This window comes from Scomber scombrus, chromosome 9, assembly GCF_963691925.1.
Source record: "Scomber scombrus chromosome 9, fScoSco1.1, whole genome shotgun sequence".
In the NCBI taxonomy this organism is placed as follows: Eukaryota; Metazoa; Chordata; class Actinopteri; order Scombriformes; family Scombridae; genus Scomber; species Scomber scombrus.
In genome coordinates, this window is record NC_084978.1 from 23,417,760 (window position 1) to 23,430,879 (window position 13,120).

Consider the following 13,120-nt stretch of genomic DNA (forward strand, 5'->3'; position numbering starts at 1 on the left):
CCCCCTCAACTAAAAAAGGTCTGTTGCTTATTGCTACTTGGATGTTTTACCTTCACTGTTCAGACTGATATACACAGTTTATCTGTGCTCGCCTATGTGTTTTATAGCATCACATGTTTTGAAGCTAATTATGGTCCAATACACAATACAGTGTGAACTTGAAGCCTTCAGTGCACATACACTGAACATGTACTTTTTAGTGAAGCATCTTTTGTCCGGCAGATACTGGATAGTAACTTCTGAAGTGAAAATTGGATTTTTCACTGAGGTTGAGGGAGTAATTTCTCACTTTGTGAGAAATGTAAGGTTTTTTTTGTTGTTGTTTTTTTGTAGAAAAATATTGTTTTCAATTATTTCTCCAAGCATTTGATTTTATTTCAGATTGCTTGAAACATGTCTGGAAGGGCCTGATGTACTTGCAGTTATTTTAACACTTCAATGTAGGAATATAGAATATTTATTAAATGTCTAAACATTTAGCATCAGTGTTTCTCCTGCAGCAAATTCCATCATAGGACAGTTCAATACCAAAAAGTCGCTTTGTACGACTTCGGGGCGATAAACCACAACCAACTTGTAAACAGTATCGTGTTTTTCTGCTTTTGGCTATCAGCAGGGTCACACAAAATACACACATTTGGAGTACAGTATACAGTTGCAAGAAAAAGTATGTGAACCCTTTGAGATTACTTGGATTTCTGCATAAATTTGGCATAAAATGTGTTCTGATCTTCATCTAAGTCACAACAATAGACAAACACAGTCTGCTTAAACTAATACTGCACAAAAAATTATATGTTTTAATTTTTTTATTGAACACAACATGTAAACATTCACAGTGCAGGGTGGAAAAAGTATGTGAACCCCTAGGCTAATGACTTCTCCAAGAGGTAATTGGAGCCAGGAGTCAGCCAACCTTGAGTCCAATCAATGTGATGAGATTGCAGGTGTTGGTTAAAGCTGCCCTGCCCTATAAAAACACACACCAGTTTTGAGTTAGCTGTTCTCAAGAAGCATTGCCTGATGTGAACCATGCCTCGCACAAAAGAGCTCTCAGAAGACCTACGAACAAGAATTGTTGACTTACATGAAGCCGGAAAGGGTTACAAAAGTATCTCTAAAAGCCTTGATGTTCATGTGTCTACGGTAAGACAGATTGTCTACAAATGGAGAAAGTTCAGCACTGTTGCTACTCTCCCTAGGCGTGGTCGTCCTGTAAAGATGACCGCAAGAGCACAGCGCAGAATGCTCAATGAGGTGAAAAAGAATCCTAGAGTGTCAGCTAAGGACTTACAAAGATCTCTGGCACATGCTAACATTTCTGTTGACGAATCTACAATAAGGAAAACATTAAACAAGAATGGAGTTCATGGGAGGACACCACGGAGGAAGCCACTGCTGTCAAAGAAAAACATTGCTGCACGTTTGAAGTTTGCAAAAGAGCACCTGGATGTTCCACAGAACTACTGGCAAAATATGCTGTGGACAGATGAATCCAAAATTGAGTTGTTTGGAAGGACACAACGCTATGTGTGGAGAAAAAAAGGCACAGCACACCAACATCAAAACCTCATCCCAACTGTGAAATATGGTGGAGGGGGCATCATGGTTTGGGGCTGCTTTGCTGCCTCAGGGCCTGGACGGATTGCTGTCATCGATTGGAAAAATGAATTCCCAATTGTATCAAAACATTTTGCAGGAAAACTTAAGACCATCTGTCCGCCAACTGAAGCTAAACAGAGGATGGGTGATGCAACAGGACAACGACCCAAAGCATAAAAGTAAATCAACAACAGAATGGCTTAAACAGAAGAAAATCCGCCTTCTGGAGTGGCCCAGTCAGAGTCCTGACCTCAACCCGATTGAGATGCTGTGGCATGACCTAAAGAGAGCAATTCACACCAGACATCCCAAGAATATTGCTGAACTGAAACAGTTTTGTAAAGAGGAATGGTCCAAAATTCCTCCTGACCGTTGTGCAGGTCTGATCTGCAACTACAGGAAACGTTTGGTTGAGGTTATTGCTGCCAAAGGAGGGTCAACCAGTTATTAAATCCAAAGGTTCACATACTTTTTCCACCCTGCACTGTGAATATTTACATGTTGTGTTCAATAAAAAATTAAAACATATAATTTTCTGTGCAGTATTAGTTTAAGCAGACTGTGTTTGTCTATTGTTTTGACTTAGATGAAGATTAAAACACATTTTATGCCCAATTTATGCAGAAATCCAAGTAATCCCAAAGGGTTCACATACTTTTTCTTGCAACTGTATGTAAAAAACAAACAAAAAAACAACAACAAAATACACACATTTGGAGTACAGTATATGTAAAAAAAACCAAAAAAAAAAACAACAAAATACACACATTTGGTTAAAATATACAGTCTATGTAAAAAACAAAATACACACATTATATTCAAATATACAGTCTATGTAAAAACTAAAAAAATACACACATTATATTCAAATATACAGTCTATGTAAAAAACAAAATACACACAATACACAATCCATGCACATGACAAATAGGCTATAAAACGGGTAGGAACACAAAAAGACACACACTGTACTATCATTAACATCCGACAACAGAGGCGGCATTAATCCGCGGCTGCCTCTCATTGGTCGAAAAATATGGAATCAGATGACGTACTAGTTCCGGGTTTCTAGGTCCTGAGAAAAGGTAACTCTCGGTCATTTGTGGGCTGAGACGCGACTGGCAGTGTATTCACCGCTCAAGGTAAGAAAATCCACACAAGGCTGTCAGTTTAAGCAGGGTATCACTGGCTAGCTTTCCACCGTAATCTCATTACTGCCTTCATCCCTTTGTAGATTTGTGTTGGGTTAATTCATGCGGGCAGTTTTGAACGGGCTTGTTTCTAGCTAGCGTTAAGTGTTACATCCTCAGTTAGCTGACGTGAATCGACGGTTGCTCAATGATCCGATGTAACAGCGGCAGCGTGGCGGCTTTTGTCATCATGTCTACGGCACATCCCGCTCCTCAGCCATTGTCACATAACTGCCATAAACGTAGTTATAACTGGGCTGGATTCCCCTCACAGTTCATCCCCTTTGAAAGATGAATCAAAGCTGATAAACAGTGGTTTTGTGCGTTAAATTTAAACAGACTTATTTCTGATTTAAGGCGTAACGCAGTTTAACACGATGGAAGTCAGAAAACGACACTGCCCACAAGTGAAATCCGACATTTCCTGGTGTATTCGCGTAGTTTAAATTGGTTACATTACATCAGCACTTTCCAAAATAGCTATTTTATGTTGCCATGGAAATTATTTTTCCATGTCAGTGGCTCTCAAAGTGGGGTTTGGGGACTCTCAGTGGTCCTTGATGGAGTTCCGGGGGGTCCCCAGCTAAAATGAGGATAATTTATTGTCACTATAATTCTATTCATAACTAACACAGTGTGACTATGTTGGTCATGGATTTCATACATTTTTTGTGAACTAACATTAAAAATCTTATCAGATGGGGGGCTGTGGTCTAATTTGTGCCAGTTTAGGGGTCCTTGATGATGTGAAAAGGTTTGAGAACCACTGATTCATGTTCTGTGTATTAATGTCATAGATTTGGCTACCAATGTAAGTGTAATACATCATGTTGAGTTTATAATACCATTACGTGTCTATTAAGATGCAGATGTACCACAATATATGAATTTTCAGGCACACCAATGTGTTGCAAATGAAATTCTTTTAATGTGTACATAAATAGAATCGTACTCTGGAGTGCATCCAGGGAGTTTTCTCTTTCAAAACACAGGAGTGTGACGTGGATTAGATCCATGATTCACTGGAAAGGTGAATCACACCACACTGCATATTTGTAAAGTGAAGCTATCTGGAAAGAAACTGCAGCTTGCATCACTACCTTGTTACAGAAATGCGATTTATCATCAGTTGGGTTATATAGCTACTTAGATACATGCTCCATTAAGAAAAAGTTGAATATTCACTCTGATAATGTTAAAGTCATATCTTTCAATGTCTGTTCTGACAGTGGGTTCAGTTTGAACTGCTCCATCCAATCAATCAATGAGTCAATCAGTGTATTTGTCACATGTAGTCATATAAGGTACAGTCTTCCCAAGCCTCTCAGTGCTGGTCTGATATATTCTGCTTCTTCTTCCCAACCGCAGCAGTGAGAAAGGCATTTATCCCTGTGGTTGGGATCCTTAAAGATTCTCTTAGTCTCATTCTTGAAGTGTGAGGTTATTACCGAGCTCAGCTTGCCCCACAGTGACCTTTCGCTGACCACCGAGTGGGGTGAGCCTCTACAGTACTGTCATTGGTTATCATCCTCTTCAGTTAACTGAAAGGGCTGTGGTCATTGGACAGTGGCCAGACTGATCAGAAGGGACCTGTCTCTACTCTGTTTCATCCCTCTGTGACCTCCACAGAAAACCAGCCCTTTTTTTTATTGAAAGACAGACAGGTGTTTGAACATTACAAGGGAAGGAGGGAACTGCATTGTTGAACTCACCCTCCTAGGAGGTCTTATATATATTTATATATATATATAATTGAGCATGGAAAGCTGACAGACTTCCAGAGGCTGTTTTGGTACAGAGCAGTAAAGAGGAGGGTCTCTAAAACGGTGAGTGAGTAAATTCCCTCACAGCACTTATGAGTCAGCATTGCACATTCATGGGTGAGAGGAGCTAATCAGGGGATTGCTTTAAGTTACTCTTAGATAGAGATAATAGATAATGACCAGTAATCTGTGCGTTTTCTGGTTTCCAGACATTTGCTTTGTCAGGCTTCTGTTTTTTTATTATAAAGTACTGTGCAACTAGACATCCTTATTTTACCAAACAACTTCCTCTTTCAGACAATTGTTGGCATATGATTTATATTTGGAGTGAAAAACAGTCCTGACTTTTTTTTTTTTGCTTTTGCTGTTAAACTTGTGAAATGATTTAATTTTTTATATTTATTTCATTTACACACATTTTCTAATGCTATTTTCTGTTTTATTCCTACTGTAGGTGTAACATTTAGGTGACGGTGGACCAGACATTCTCGCACTACAGTTGTGAGATTCTTAAGGATTCCTTATCAGACACAATTTTCCTTATACGCTTCAAACATCATCCTAGTCTGACCCCTCACTGCTGCTTGATTCCCCTCCCCAAAATACTCCTCCTAAGAACAGTATGGGTGCCCAGTCAGACTCTTTGCTCCAGTCTGTCGTCCTCTTTCCAATCCACCTTCTGGTATGGCTGTACTCTGTCCTCTCCTTCCTGCCCTGGTACTACATCACTGGTGCAGGGTCGAGGAAAGCTCTCTCCAAACGGATCAAGGCCCGCTCCACATCAGGCCACACTGAGGGGCCGTACCGCTGTTTGGACCACTTCGACTCCCTTGCCAGGGAGGACTTCCCAGGCAAGGACACACTCGATAAGTTGTTTCAGCATGCTGTGCAGCGCTTTGGCCAAGAGCAGTGTCTCGGCACCAGAGATGTACTGAGTGAAGATAATGAAGTGCAACCCAGCGGTAAAGTATTTAAAAAGGTAATGATGCTTCTTCTGTATTTATTTATTTTTTTTGTGTTTAAAGTATGCTTGTGAAGACAAAAATGTCTAATGAGACAACTGACTCCTTCTACCTGCTAGCTGATCCTCGGGGAGTATAGATGGATGTCCTACAATGAATTGGACTCTATAATCAGTCAGTTTGGCAGTGGATTGGCAGCTCTCGGGCAGCAGCCCAAAAGCACCATCGCAATCTTCTGTGAGACCAGAGCAGAGTGGATGATCACTGCCCAGACCTGCTTCAGGCACAATTTCCCATGTGAGTACATTACAATATGTACAAGTTGTTGGGCTACAAAGTGTGAATACTGTATTAACTGATGTTTTACATGTTTTTTAATATTTTTGCTCACTGAGTGTTTTTGTATTCACTACAGTGGTGACATTCTACGCCACACTGGGAGAGGAAGCTATTGCATATGGACTGAATGAGACAGGAGTCACACATCTAGTGACCAGCATGGAATTGCTGGAAACTAAACTAAAAGTGAGCCTGACAGCATGTAATCTGAACCGCTCCCTGACTAACAGAAGCAGCGCTAATGACATCATAAGATCTCCATTTGGGCCTAAATGAGCATTAAAGTTGGTATGCAGATGCATTGTAAATTACTCTAACCTCGTGCAAGCTTCTGTAGCCACGTGGATAAATATGAGCACATCTGTTAAATTGTGTTTAAATTGAATTAGAGACATACTCCATTACTATGTGAATGCTTCTCAATGTTAGGGTATACCTACATTTTCAAGCTGTGGTTTGTAAAATTCTTTAGTTATTTTGAACATATGACTGTCAAGACTTTTTCAGTTTGGTACAAAAAAATGCCGTCTGTCAAGACAGAGCAAATGTGAGAAAGAAGGTTCTCACATTTTTTTATTTTCTTATATGCATTTTCCTAGAATCAAGATAAGAACAGGAAGTTGACTGATGACTGTAATATGTAGTATAATACCTCATAATAATATGATACCATCTGAAACAGACTTGCCAAGTTCCTAATTTCATCATATTTTTGGGATTAATTTTGACCGTTGACACACACACACATTGTATATATTAACCCCATTGCTCAAACTGCTGCCCATTATAAAGATTATATCAGTGAATACACTTTTTAAACATACTACTTCTGTATAAAAGCAAATCGTGTGATTACCTGTTTCCTGTTGTGACACCATCTTTGTCCCATTTCTTCTGTCCAGAGTGTGCTTCCACAGATCCCAAAACTGAAGCATGTGATCTACGTGGACCAGAAGAAAGTGACCACAGAAGGCTACCCAGCAGGACTCTCTATCCACAGCATGGAAACTGTGCGAGAGCTGGGCGCCCTGCCTGAAAACAGTGCGTATTGCTCTGTCTCATTTTCGGTTGAGCCTCCTTTTTTATAAAATATAGGAATTTTTAAAAAAAAAGTCTCACACATAACATTTAAAAACGGTTTGTTTTGTAGTGGCGAGGGAGATTGTGAAGCCCCAGCCTTCCGACCTGGCTGTGGTGATGTATACCAGTGGCTCCACAGGCAGACCCAAAGGAGTCATGATCGTCCACAGTAACCTGATTGCAGGAATGACAGGCCAGTGTGAACGCATCCCTGGACTCGGGTGAGTTCAACTGCTGGTTGCCGTTCTGAATATGTTGTAATACAATATGAAGTGTACGGCACTCCCTCTGCTTTCTCTCTGGCTTAGAAAATATGTAAACATATAAAAGCACACTCCCAAGTAGATAGCGGTAGAATTGTTCATGATAGATTGGTGGCAGAGGTAGAACAGTTACCACTCACCAGACATTTTTCACATTTATATTAAATGTTACTTCCTACAAAAAGCCACGGGGCAACTTTTGAGTATGGTTGCTTGTGTGAAATTTGTAAAATAAGGAACAGAAAAGATGTAGTAGCTGCTGGCTCTAACCTTTACTTTCTACTTGTGTTCTGGCAGGCCTAATGATACTTACATCGCCTATCTGCCTCTGGCTCATGTTCTGGAAATGACGGCAGAAATCTCTTGTGTCACATACGGCTGTCGGATCGGATACTCTTCCCCCCAGACCCTGTCAGACCAGGTAATGCCCACCAGCAACACTGCATTATGTTGTACATGTCATTGTCTACGCTATATTTCTTTGTAATGTAGCCGGGTGCATTTATTTATACTTCTGTCCATTATTAGAATTAGCCTAATCAGTGTTGCAGTTCAATGTAAAGAGTGACATTAACTGTTTTTTTCCCGCTCCTTTTTAGTCCACTAAGATAAAGAAAGGAAGTAAAGGTGACTGCTCCGTGCTCAGACCCACACTGATGGCAGCTGTACCAGTAAGATTACTATTACATTTATTTTTTCCATGATGCACTACTTTTTTTTTTCTTCTTTCTTCTCCCACCTGTTTTCTCAATCTTATGTATATAACATGTTTAGTTTTTGTTTTGTTCTCCTAAAAAGGAAATTATGGATCGCATAAACAGGAACGTGATGAGCAAAGTGCAGGAAATGAGTTTCATTCAGAAGACGCTGTTTACGCTGGGCTACAAATATAAACTGGAGCAGATCAAGAGAGGCTATGACGCACCGCTCTGCAATGCGTAAGCAACCACTATTTCTCTTTCATTACCCCTGCAGGTGAAATGCAATTCTGTTGTTTTCCCTTTTTAAATTAGACGCAGAGAAACTGGTTAGACTCCACGCTTTAAAAAAAAAACAAACATTAAGAGGTGTAGGCGTTCGCTCTTCTCACGTGGGCGTATCTCTTTGTCTTTTGCAGCCTTTTGTTCGGGAAAGTGAAGAAACTGCTGGGGGGACGGGTGAGGATGATGTTGTCGGGAGGAGCCCCGCTGTCATCAGCGACTCAGAGATTTATGAACGTGTGTTTCTGTTGCCCCGTGGGCCAAGGTTACGGCCTCACTGAAACCTGTGGAGCAGGCACCATCACAGAGGGTAAGACGAGGAAAAAGTGTACAGTTAGAAGTAGAGCGTAAAGGCAGGAAATGAATAACACAGTCATGAACGTATTGTTTATTTTCTAGTTGTGGACATCAGCACCGGTCGTGTTGGAGCTCCTCTCATTTGCTGCGAGGTTAGACTCAGAGACTGGGCTGAAGGTAAGTCTGATAAAAACACGCCGGTACCTGCAGAATTAAAAGTATTTTTTAATAGCAGGGTAATTATGGGTTTATTTGACTACTTCCTGCTCAATCTCAGGTGGCTACACCAGCAACGACAAGCCAAACCCTAGAGGGGAGATCCTGATTGGTGGCCCCAATGTAACCATGGGTTACTACAGGAATGAAAGTAAGAACCAGGACTTTTTTGTGGATGAAAAAGGTCAGAGGTGGTTCTGCACTGGAGATGTGGGAGAGATTTACCCCGATGGCTGTCTACAAATAGTAGGTGGGTGTTCAACGGCTGTCATCTGATGGTGCTCGTAAAAAAGGCTGTTACATGCTTAATTTCATGGCACAGATGTGCAGTCAGTGTGGTTGTGTCTTCTGACAGGAAAACTGTTGGTACTTGATAACACAGTACTGTTGTGATGACAATTTTGTTTTCTCATTTAGACCGGAAGAAGGACTTGGTGAAACTGCAGGCTGGGGAATATGTGTCTCTCGGTAAAGTGGAGTCTGCTCTGAAAAACTGCTCACTCATCGACAACATTTGTGCTTACGCAAACAGGTGAGAAAGTCACCAGATGTAAACAACGATGTCAAATATTTGTCTATCTCAGCCCTTTACAAACATTTTGTCAGCCCTTGGGGATACACACAAACAGAATGTACATTTAACCTTGCCACAACATGTCTTTAAGCAAACAAAAACTAGTTTTCAGCCAAAAAGTGCTTAAATGTGTGATTGATGGTCACAGCTGGTTAAATATCAGTTCAGTGAACTCCTCCCTGCATGCTCTGCATCATTGCCATAACATTTTAATACACAAACGCACAAACTGTCCCGACCACTGACCCAAAAATCAGCTGTTTCCCAATAGGGGACATAACTTGTGTTTCCAATTGGACAAGCTGTCCCCAATTCTCTGATCTTTACTTTGAAATGTGTCCCTTAAAGAAGCTTATCACTGACAGACAGCTTACACCTCTAGTGAAACTCTTTCAGTGTTTTGCAATTTTAATCTGACTTCAACTACTTCACTATTGAGCTGTGACTTCAGCCTTTTTACTAGTCGTCAACCCTATTTGTTATGTTCGTCCCTGCAGTGAACAAAACTACGTGATCAGCTTTGTGGTTCCCAATCAGAAGACCCTGACAGGACTGGCCAAACAGAGAGGCATAGAGGGACCATGGGAAGAGATCTGCACTCACCCAGAAATGGAAAGAGAGGTTCTGAAAGAGATCAAGGAGGTCGCTGTAAACAGTAAGAGTTCACTCTCATTTCATGATATAAATATATGACTGTATAGATTGTATTGTCTTTTTCTCTGTCCATACTTTGTCTTTATCAGCATTGTTGTACATGTGATATACTGTTAAGAGAATGGCAAATCATTCATTGCACTATACCGTCTTCTGTTCCTCCTCTCTTTTTCATCACTGTAGTTAAACTCCAGCGGTTTGAGATTCCAGTCAAAGTTCATCTGAGTCCAGAGCCGTGGACCCCTGAGACAGGCCTCGTCACAGATGCGTTTAAACTGAAGAGGAAAGAGCTGAAGAACCACTATCTCCACCACATAGAGCGAATGTACGGAGGGAAATAACTGTTCCAAATTAACCCGAGTGTCTCTGTCACAACCATAATCACTGTTTTTGATCTGTAAATAATTGCCCCAGTGACCCATTGGGGTTTTTATGCTGTTTGTGCACCATCGGCATACAAATTGAAATGACTCGAACAGAAAAGCTGAAGCTATAGTCGTAGCTGTCGATCCATCCGTGCTGCTTTATATTATTGTCCGTGTGTAGAACAGTAGAGAAGTTTCAATTGTCAGAGATGCAATGTTAAGTTGGCAACTCTTATTCTGTGAGAAGGGTCCGAAACCATTACAGCACTCAACTGCCATCCACTCAAGTCTGTTTGCACTTTGTTTTGTTGCTGAGAGAGAAAAAAAAAAGTATCGCTGTCCTCCCATTTGTTGCTGATGCTTTGTTGTTACTTCCATTGAAATATTAACATTTTTAATTATCATGGAGGCTTGTAATGCTCATTTTGTAAAGTTGGAGTAATGATGTTACTGTGCCTTCAGTCTGCAGCACTAGTATAGTCAAGCAGAAGTAGATGGCATCCAGCTGAAAAGTTTACGCAGTAGTTTTAAATAAAATAGCTTTGTTGCCATGTTAAAGTTTACTTGGGGCTTTAGGAAAATACTCCCACTGGATACAGACATGAGTCAGAGGTTGTAACTTGTGTAAGTTGTGATCATGTCTGTTTATCCACGTAATTTATTCGGGCCAATGTTGTTTTATTTATACTTTTCTTTTTTTTTGGTGTCAGTTTATTCCGAAAGCAAGACCAAAATGTGTAAACATTAATGACTCAGGAAGATAAACAAATGTTTTAATATATGAAATTGTCCAATAGTAGGTCGCTCATACAGAAAGCTCTTTAGCCAGAATTCTTGTGGGCGCCTTATTTATTCAAGAGGAAGCACGCTGAACCACTTACTAACTGTTAAAAATGCTTTTTACGCAGTAGCTACAGTCAGAACTGGCATACTGTAATACCGTGCATATTTTACCTCAGTTAACAGTTTGATGCACAATTTGGTAATAAAGGATATTGAAGTTAATTCTGTTCATTTTAATATTAGGAGTGTTTTTTTAATGTATTTTTCAAAGTGTCGTGTTAGTAGATTTGCATCCATAAACCTTTAAGGATGCAGACACTGACAGTCACTTTACAGTCGGTTGTTCCGTGATCCCATTTGTATTTATTACTCCATGATCACAGGCCTTGTTCAACATTTCTTGAGAATAAACATCTTATTCTGTGTTGTACGACGTGTTGACTTTATTACAAAAATATACAAATAGACAAAAAATTGGCATCTTAAGGGAAATGAAGAATGAGTCTCAGTTATTCCAGTCTTGAAAACGGAAACAGTCACTAGCAATCTTCCAAACAGGCTGGTCGTTGTTGGTTGAAGCCTGAGCTGTTAAAAGGAAGTTCTGGTTGAAGAAGCGCTGTTTGTTCCCTTCAAATTTGACAATCCCACCAGTCACCACCAGCAGTGTGGTCTGACCTTGGGTTGCTTGTTCTGCAAATGAAGAAAGGGAGATTGATGCTGGATTAACACACCTTTACTAGGACATCACATGTTTAAATTATGAACCTCATTCACCCTTTCATTAAACTTGAGTAATATCCTTCTTCACATTAGGTACACTCCACATACAGCATTTGAAGATCATCCAGTGCACTTGACTAGGTTTTGATTTGAGACAGATCCACTAACCGTGAACTGGTTGACAATCTAGTGTATGAACTTGGAACTCGCTGGATGGCAGGGACTCAAAAAACTCTCCCAGTGCATCCTGTCCAGACACAGCATTTCCATTCCACACCAAGGTTGCCTTGTCCAGGTAGAGCCGGGTCAGGTTCTAAAACACAAGAGCCAGTGCAGCCAAAACATTTTTTCAAAAATGTGTTTTTTTTTTTATTGTTCCTTCCATTAAATGTCTAAGCTTCAATATGCAGAATGATGTATGTGCAGAGTTTTACAGCAAAAGGCTGCTTTCACATGTATCTGCTCCAAATGGAAAGTTTCTCATTGAAAATCCAAGTTTAAGGGGGAGGATTTGTAACAGCACATATATATTAGGAAGCCAATTCTACAACAACAGGAGTAACTACGTTTTACAATTCGGAGAAGAAAACTCACCCTCCTTTTCTTATCCATGCAGTCATAATAAATGTTGACAAACTCTTCTGAATATCTGCATGACTGGTCCACATGGGTCCTGAAATCCTGGAGTGACAATAATTGATTTAAACGATGGCCACGATCAAACAAATTCAGCAAATAAAGTGGCGTTAGTATAAAGTGTGAGTGTGTTATAATCATAATGCAAGTCGGAATTCAATAGCTGCTGATTTAACACATTATAAAACTAAAAGAGACGGCAAGAGTAGGCTTGTACCGATCTTGCCCGAGTTTTCGACTTCATTTCACTTTACCAAGTCGGAAGTCGTTGTTTTCAGAGTACAAAGGACTGTAGCATAATAAATAGGTGTTAAAGGCGCACATTGGAAGCTAGTTCATGTTAGCAACATTGAGTTATCTTATTCGTTTCAGCCTTATATTGAAGGTTAAATTACAACTTACCAGCGTGGTTGCCATTAGGACAAATATATTTGTATAAACTACACTAAACACTGCTGTCAGAAGTGTATTCTGGAGTCTTTTGAATCATCTATCTTTGTTTTACACGATGATGTGGTGGCGGTGCTGAGTGCATTACTTCCTCCGGTCACCAACTGTACCTACCAAGATAAAATGTCTATATCACAAATGCAATGAAAGCCGTGGTTTTAGACTTCTGATTCACTTTCCACGTGTGCTGTATTTTCACTAATTCAAATACAATAATGTTAGAATCGATAATCAAATGAAAACTGT

General features: G+C 40.2%; 2 protein-coding genes across 3 annotated transcripts; one reads left to right on the top strand and one right to left on the bottom strand.

Moving 5' to 3' along the window:
• Nucleotides 1-2,711: 2,711 nt before the first annotated feature.
• On the top strand, nucleotides 2,712-10,831 carry acsl4a (acyl-CoA synthetase long chain family member 4a). 2 transcript variants are annotated; one of them, XM_062425628.1, is made up of 15 exons: nucleotides 2,712-2,744; nucleotides 5,010-5,534; nucleotides 5,637-5,814; nucleotides 5,933-6,042; nucleotides 6,759-6,897; nucleotides 7,007-7,157; nucleotides 7,497-7,620; nucleotides 7,799-7,870; nucleotides 7,998-8,137; nucleotides 8,317-8,489; nucleotides 8,579-8,653; nucleotides 8,754-8,942; nucleotides 9,110-9,224; nucleotides 9,764-9,921; nucleotides 10,104-10,831. In XM_062425628.1, the coding sequence occupies exons 2-15, from the start codon at nucleotides 5,178-5,180 to the stop codon at nucleotides 10,259-10,261; spliced, it is 2,139 nt and encodes a 712-aa protein (XP_062281612.1). In that variant the 5' UTR covers nucleotides 2,712-2,744; nucleotides 5,010-5,177; the 3' UTR covers nucleotides 10,262-10,831. The 2 variants fall into 2 exon arrangements, with proteins under 2 accessions (XP_062281612.1, XP_062281611.1); XM_062425627.1 differs by lacking the exon at nucleotides 2,712-2,744 and having other exon boundaries at nucleotides 4,909-5,534.
• A 142-nt stretch (nucleotides 10,832-10,973) lies between these two features.
• On the bottom strand, nucleotides 10,974-12,950 carry nxt2 (nuclear transport factor 2-like export factor 2). Its single transcript, XM_062425632.1, has 4 exons — nucleotides 12,827-12,950; nucleotides 12,383-12,469; nucleotides 11,957-12,101; nucleotides 10,974-11,758 (listed from the first exon to the last, which is right to left on the bottom strand). Exons 1-4 carry the CDS (start codon nucleotides 12,839-12,841, stop codon nucleotides 11,574-11,576), a joined length of 432 nt encoding a protein of 143 aa, XP_062281616.1. The 5' UTR covers nucleotides 12,842-12,950; the 3' UTR covers nucleotides 10,974-11,573.
• Between the last annotated feature and the right edge of the window lie 170 nt (nucleotides 12,951-13,120).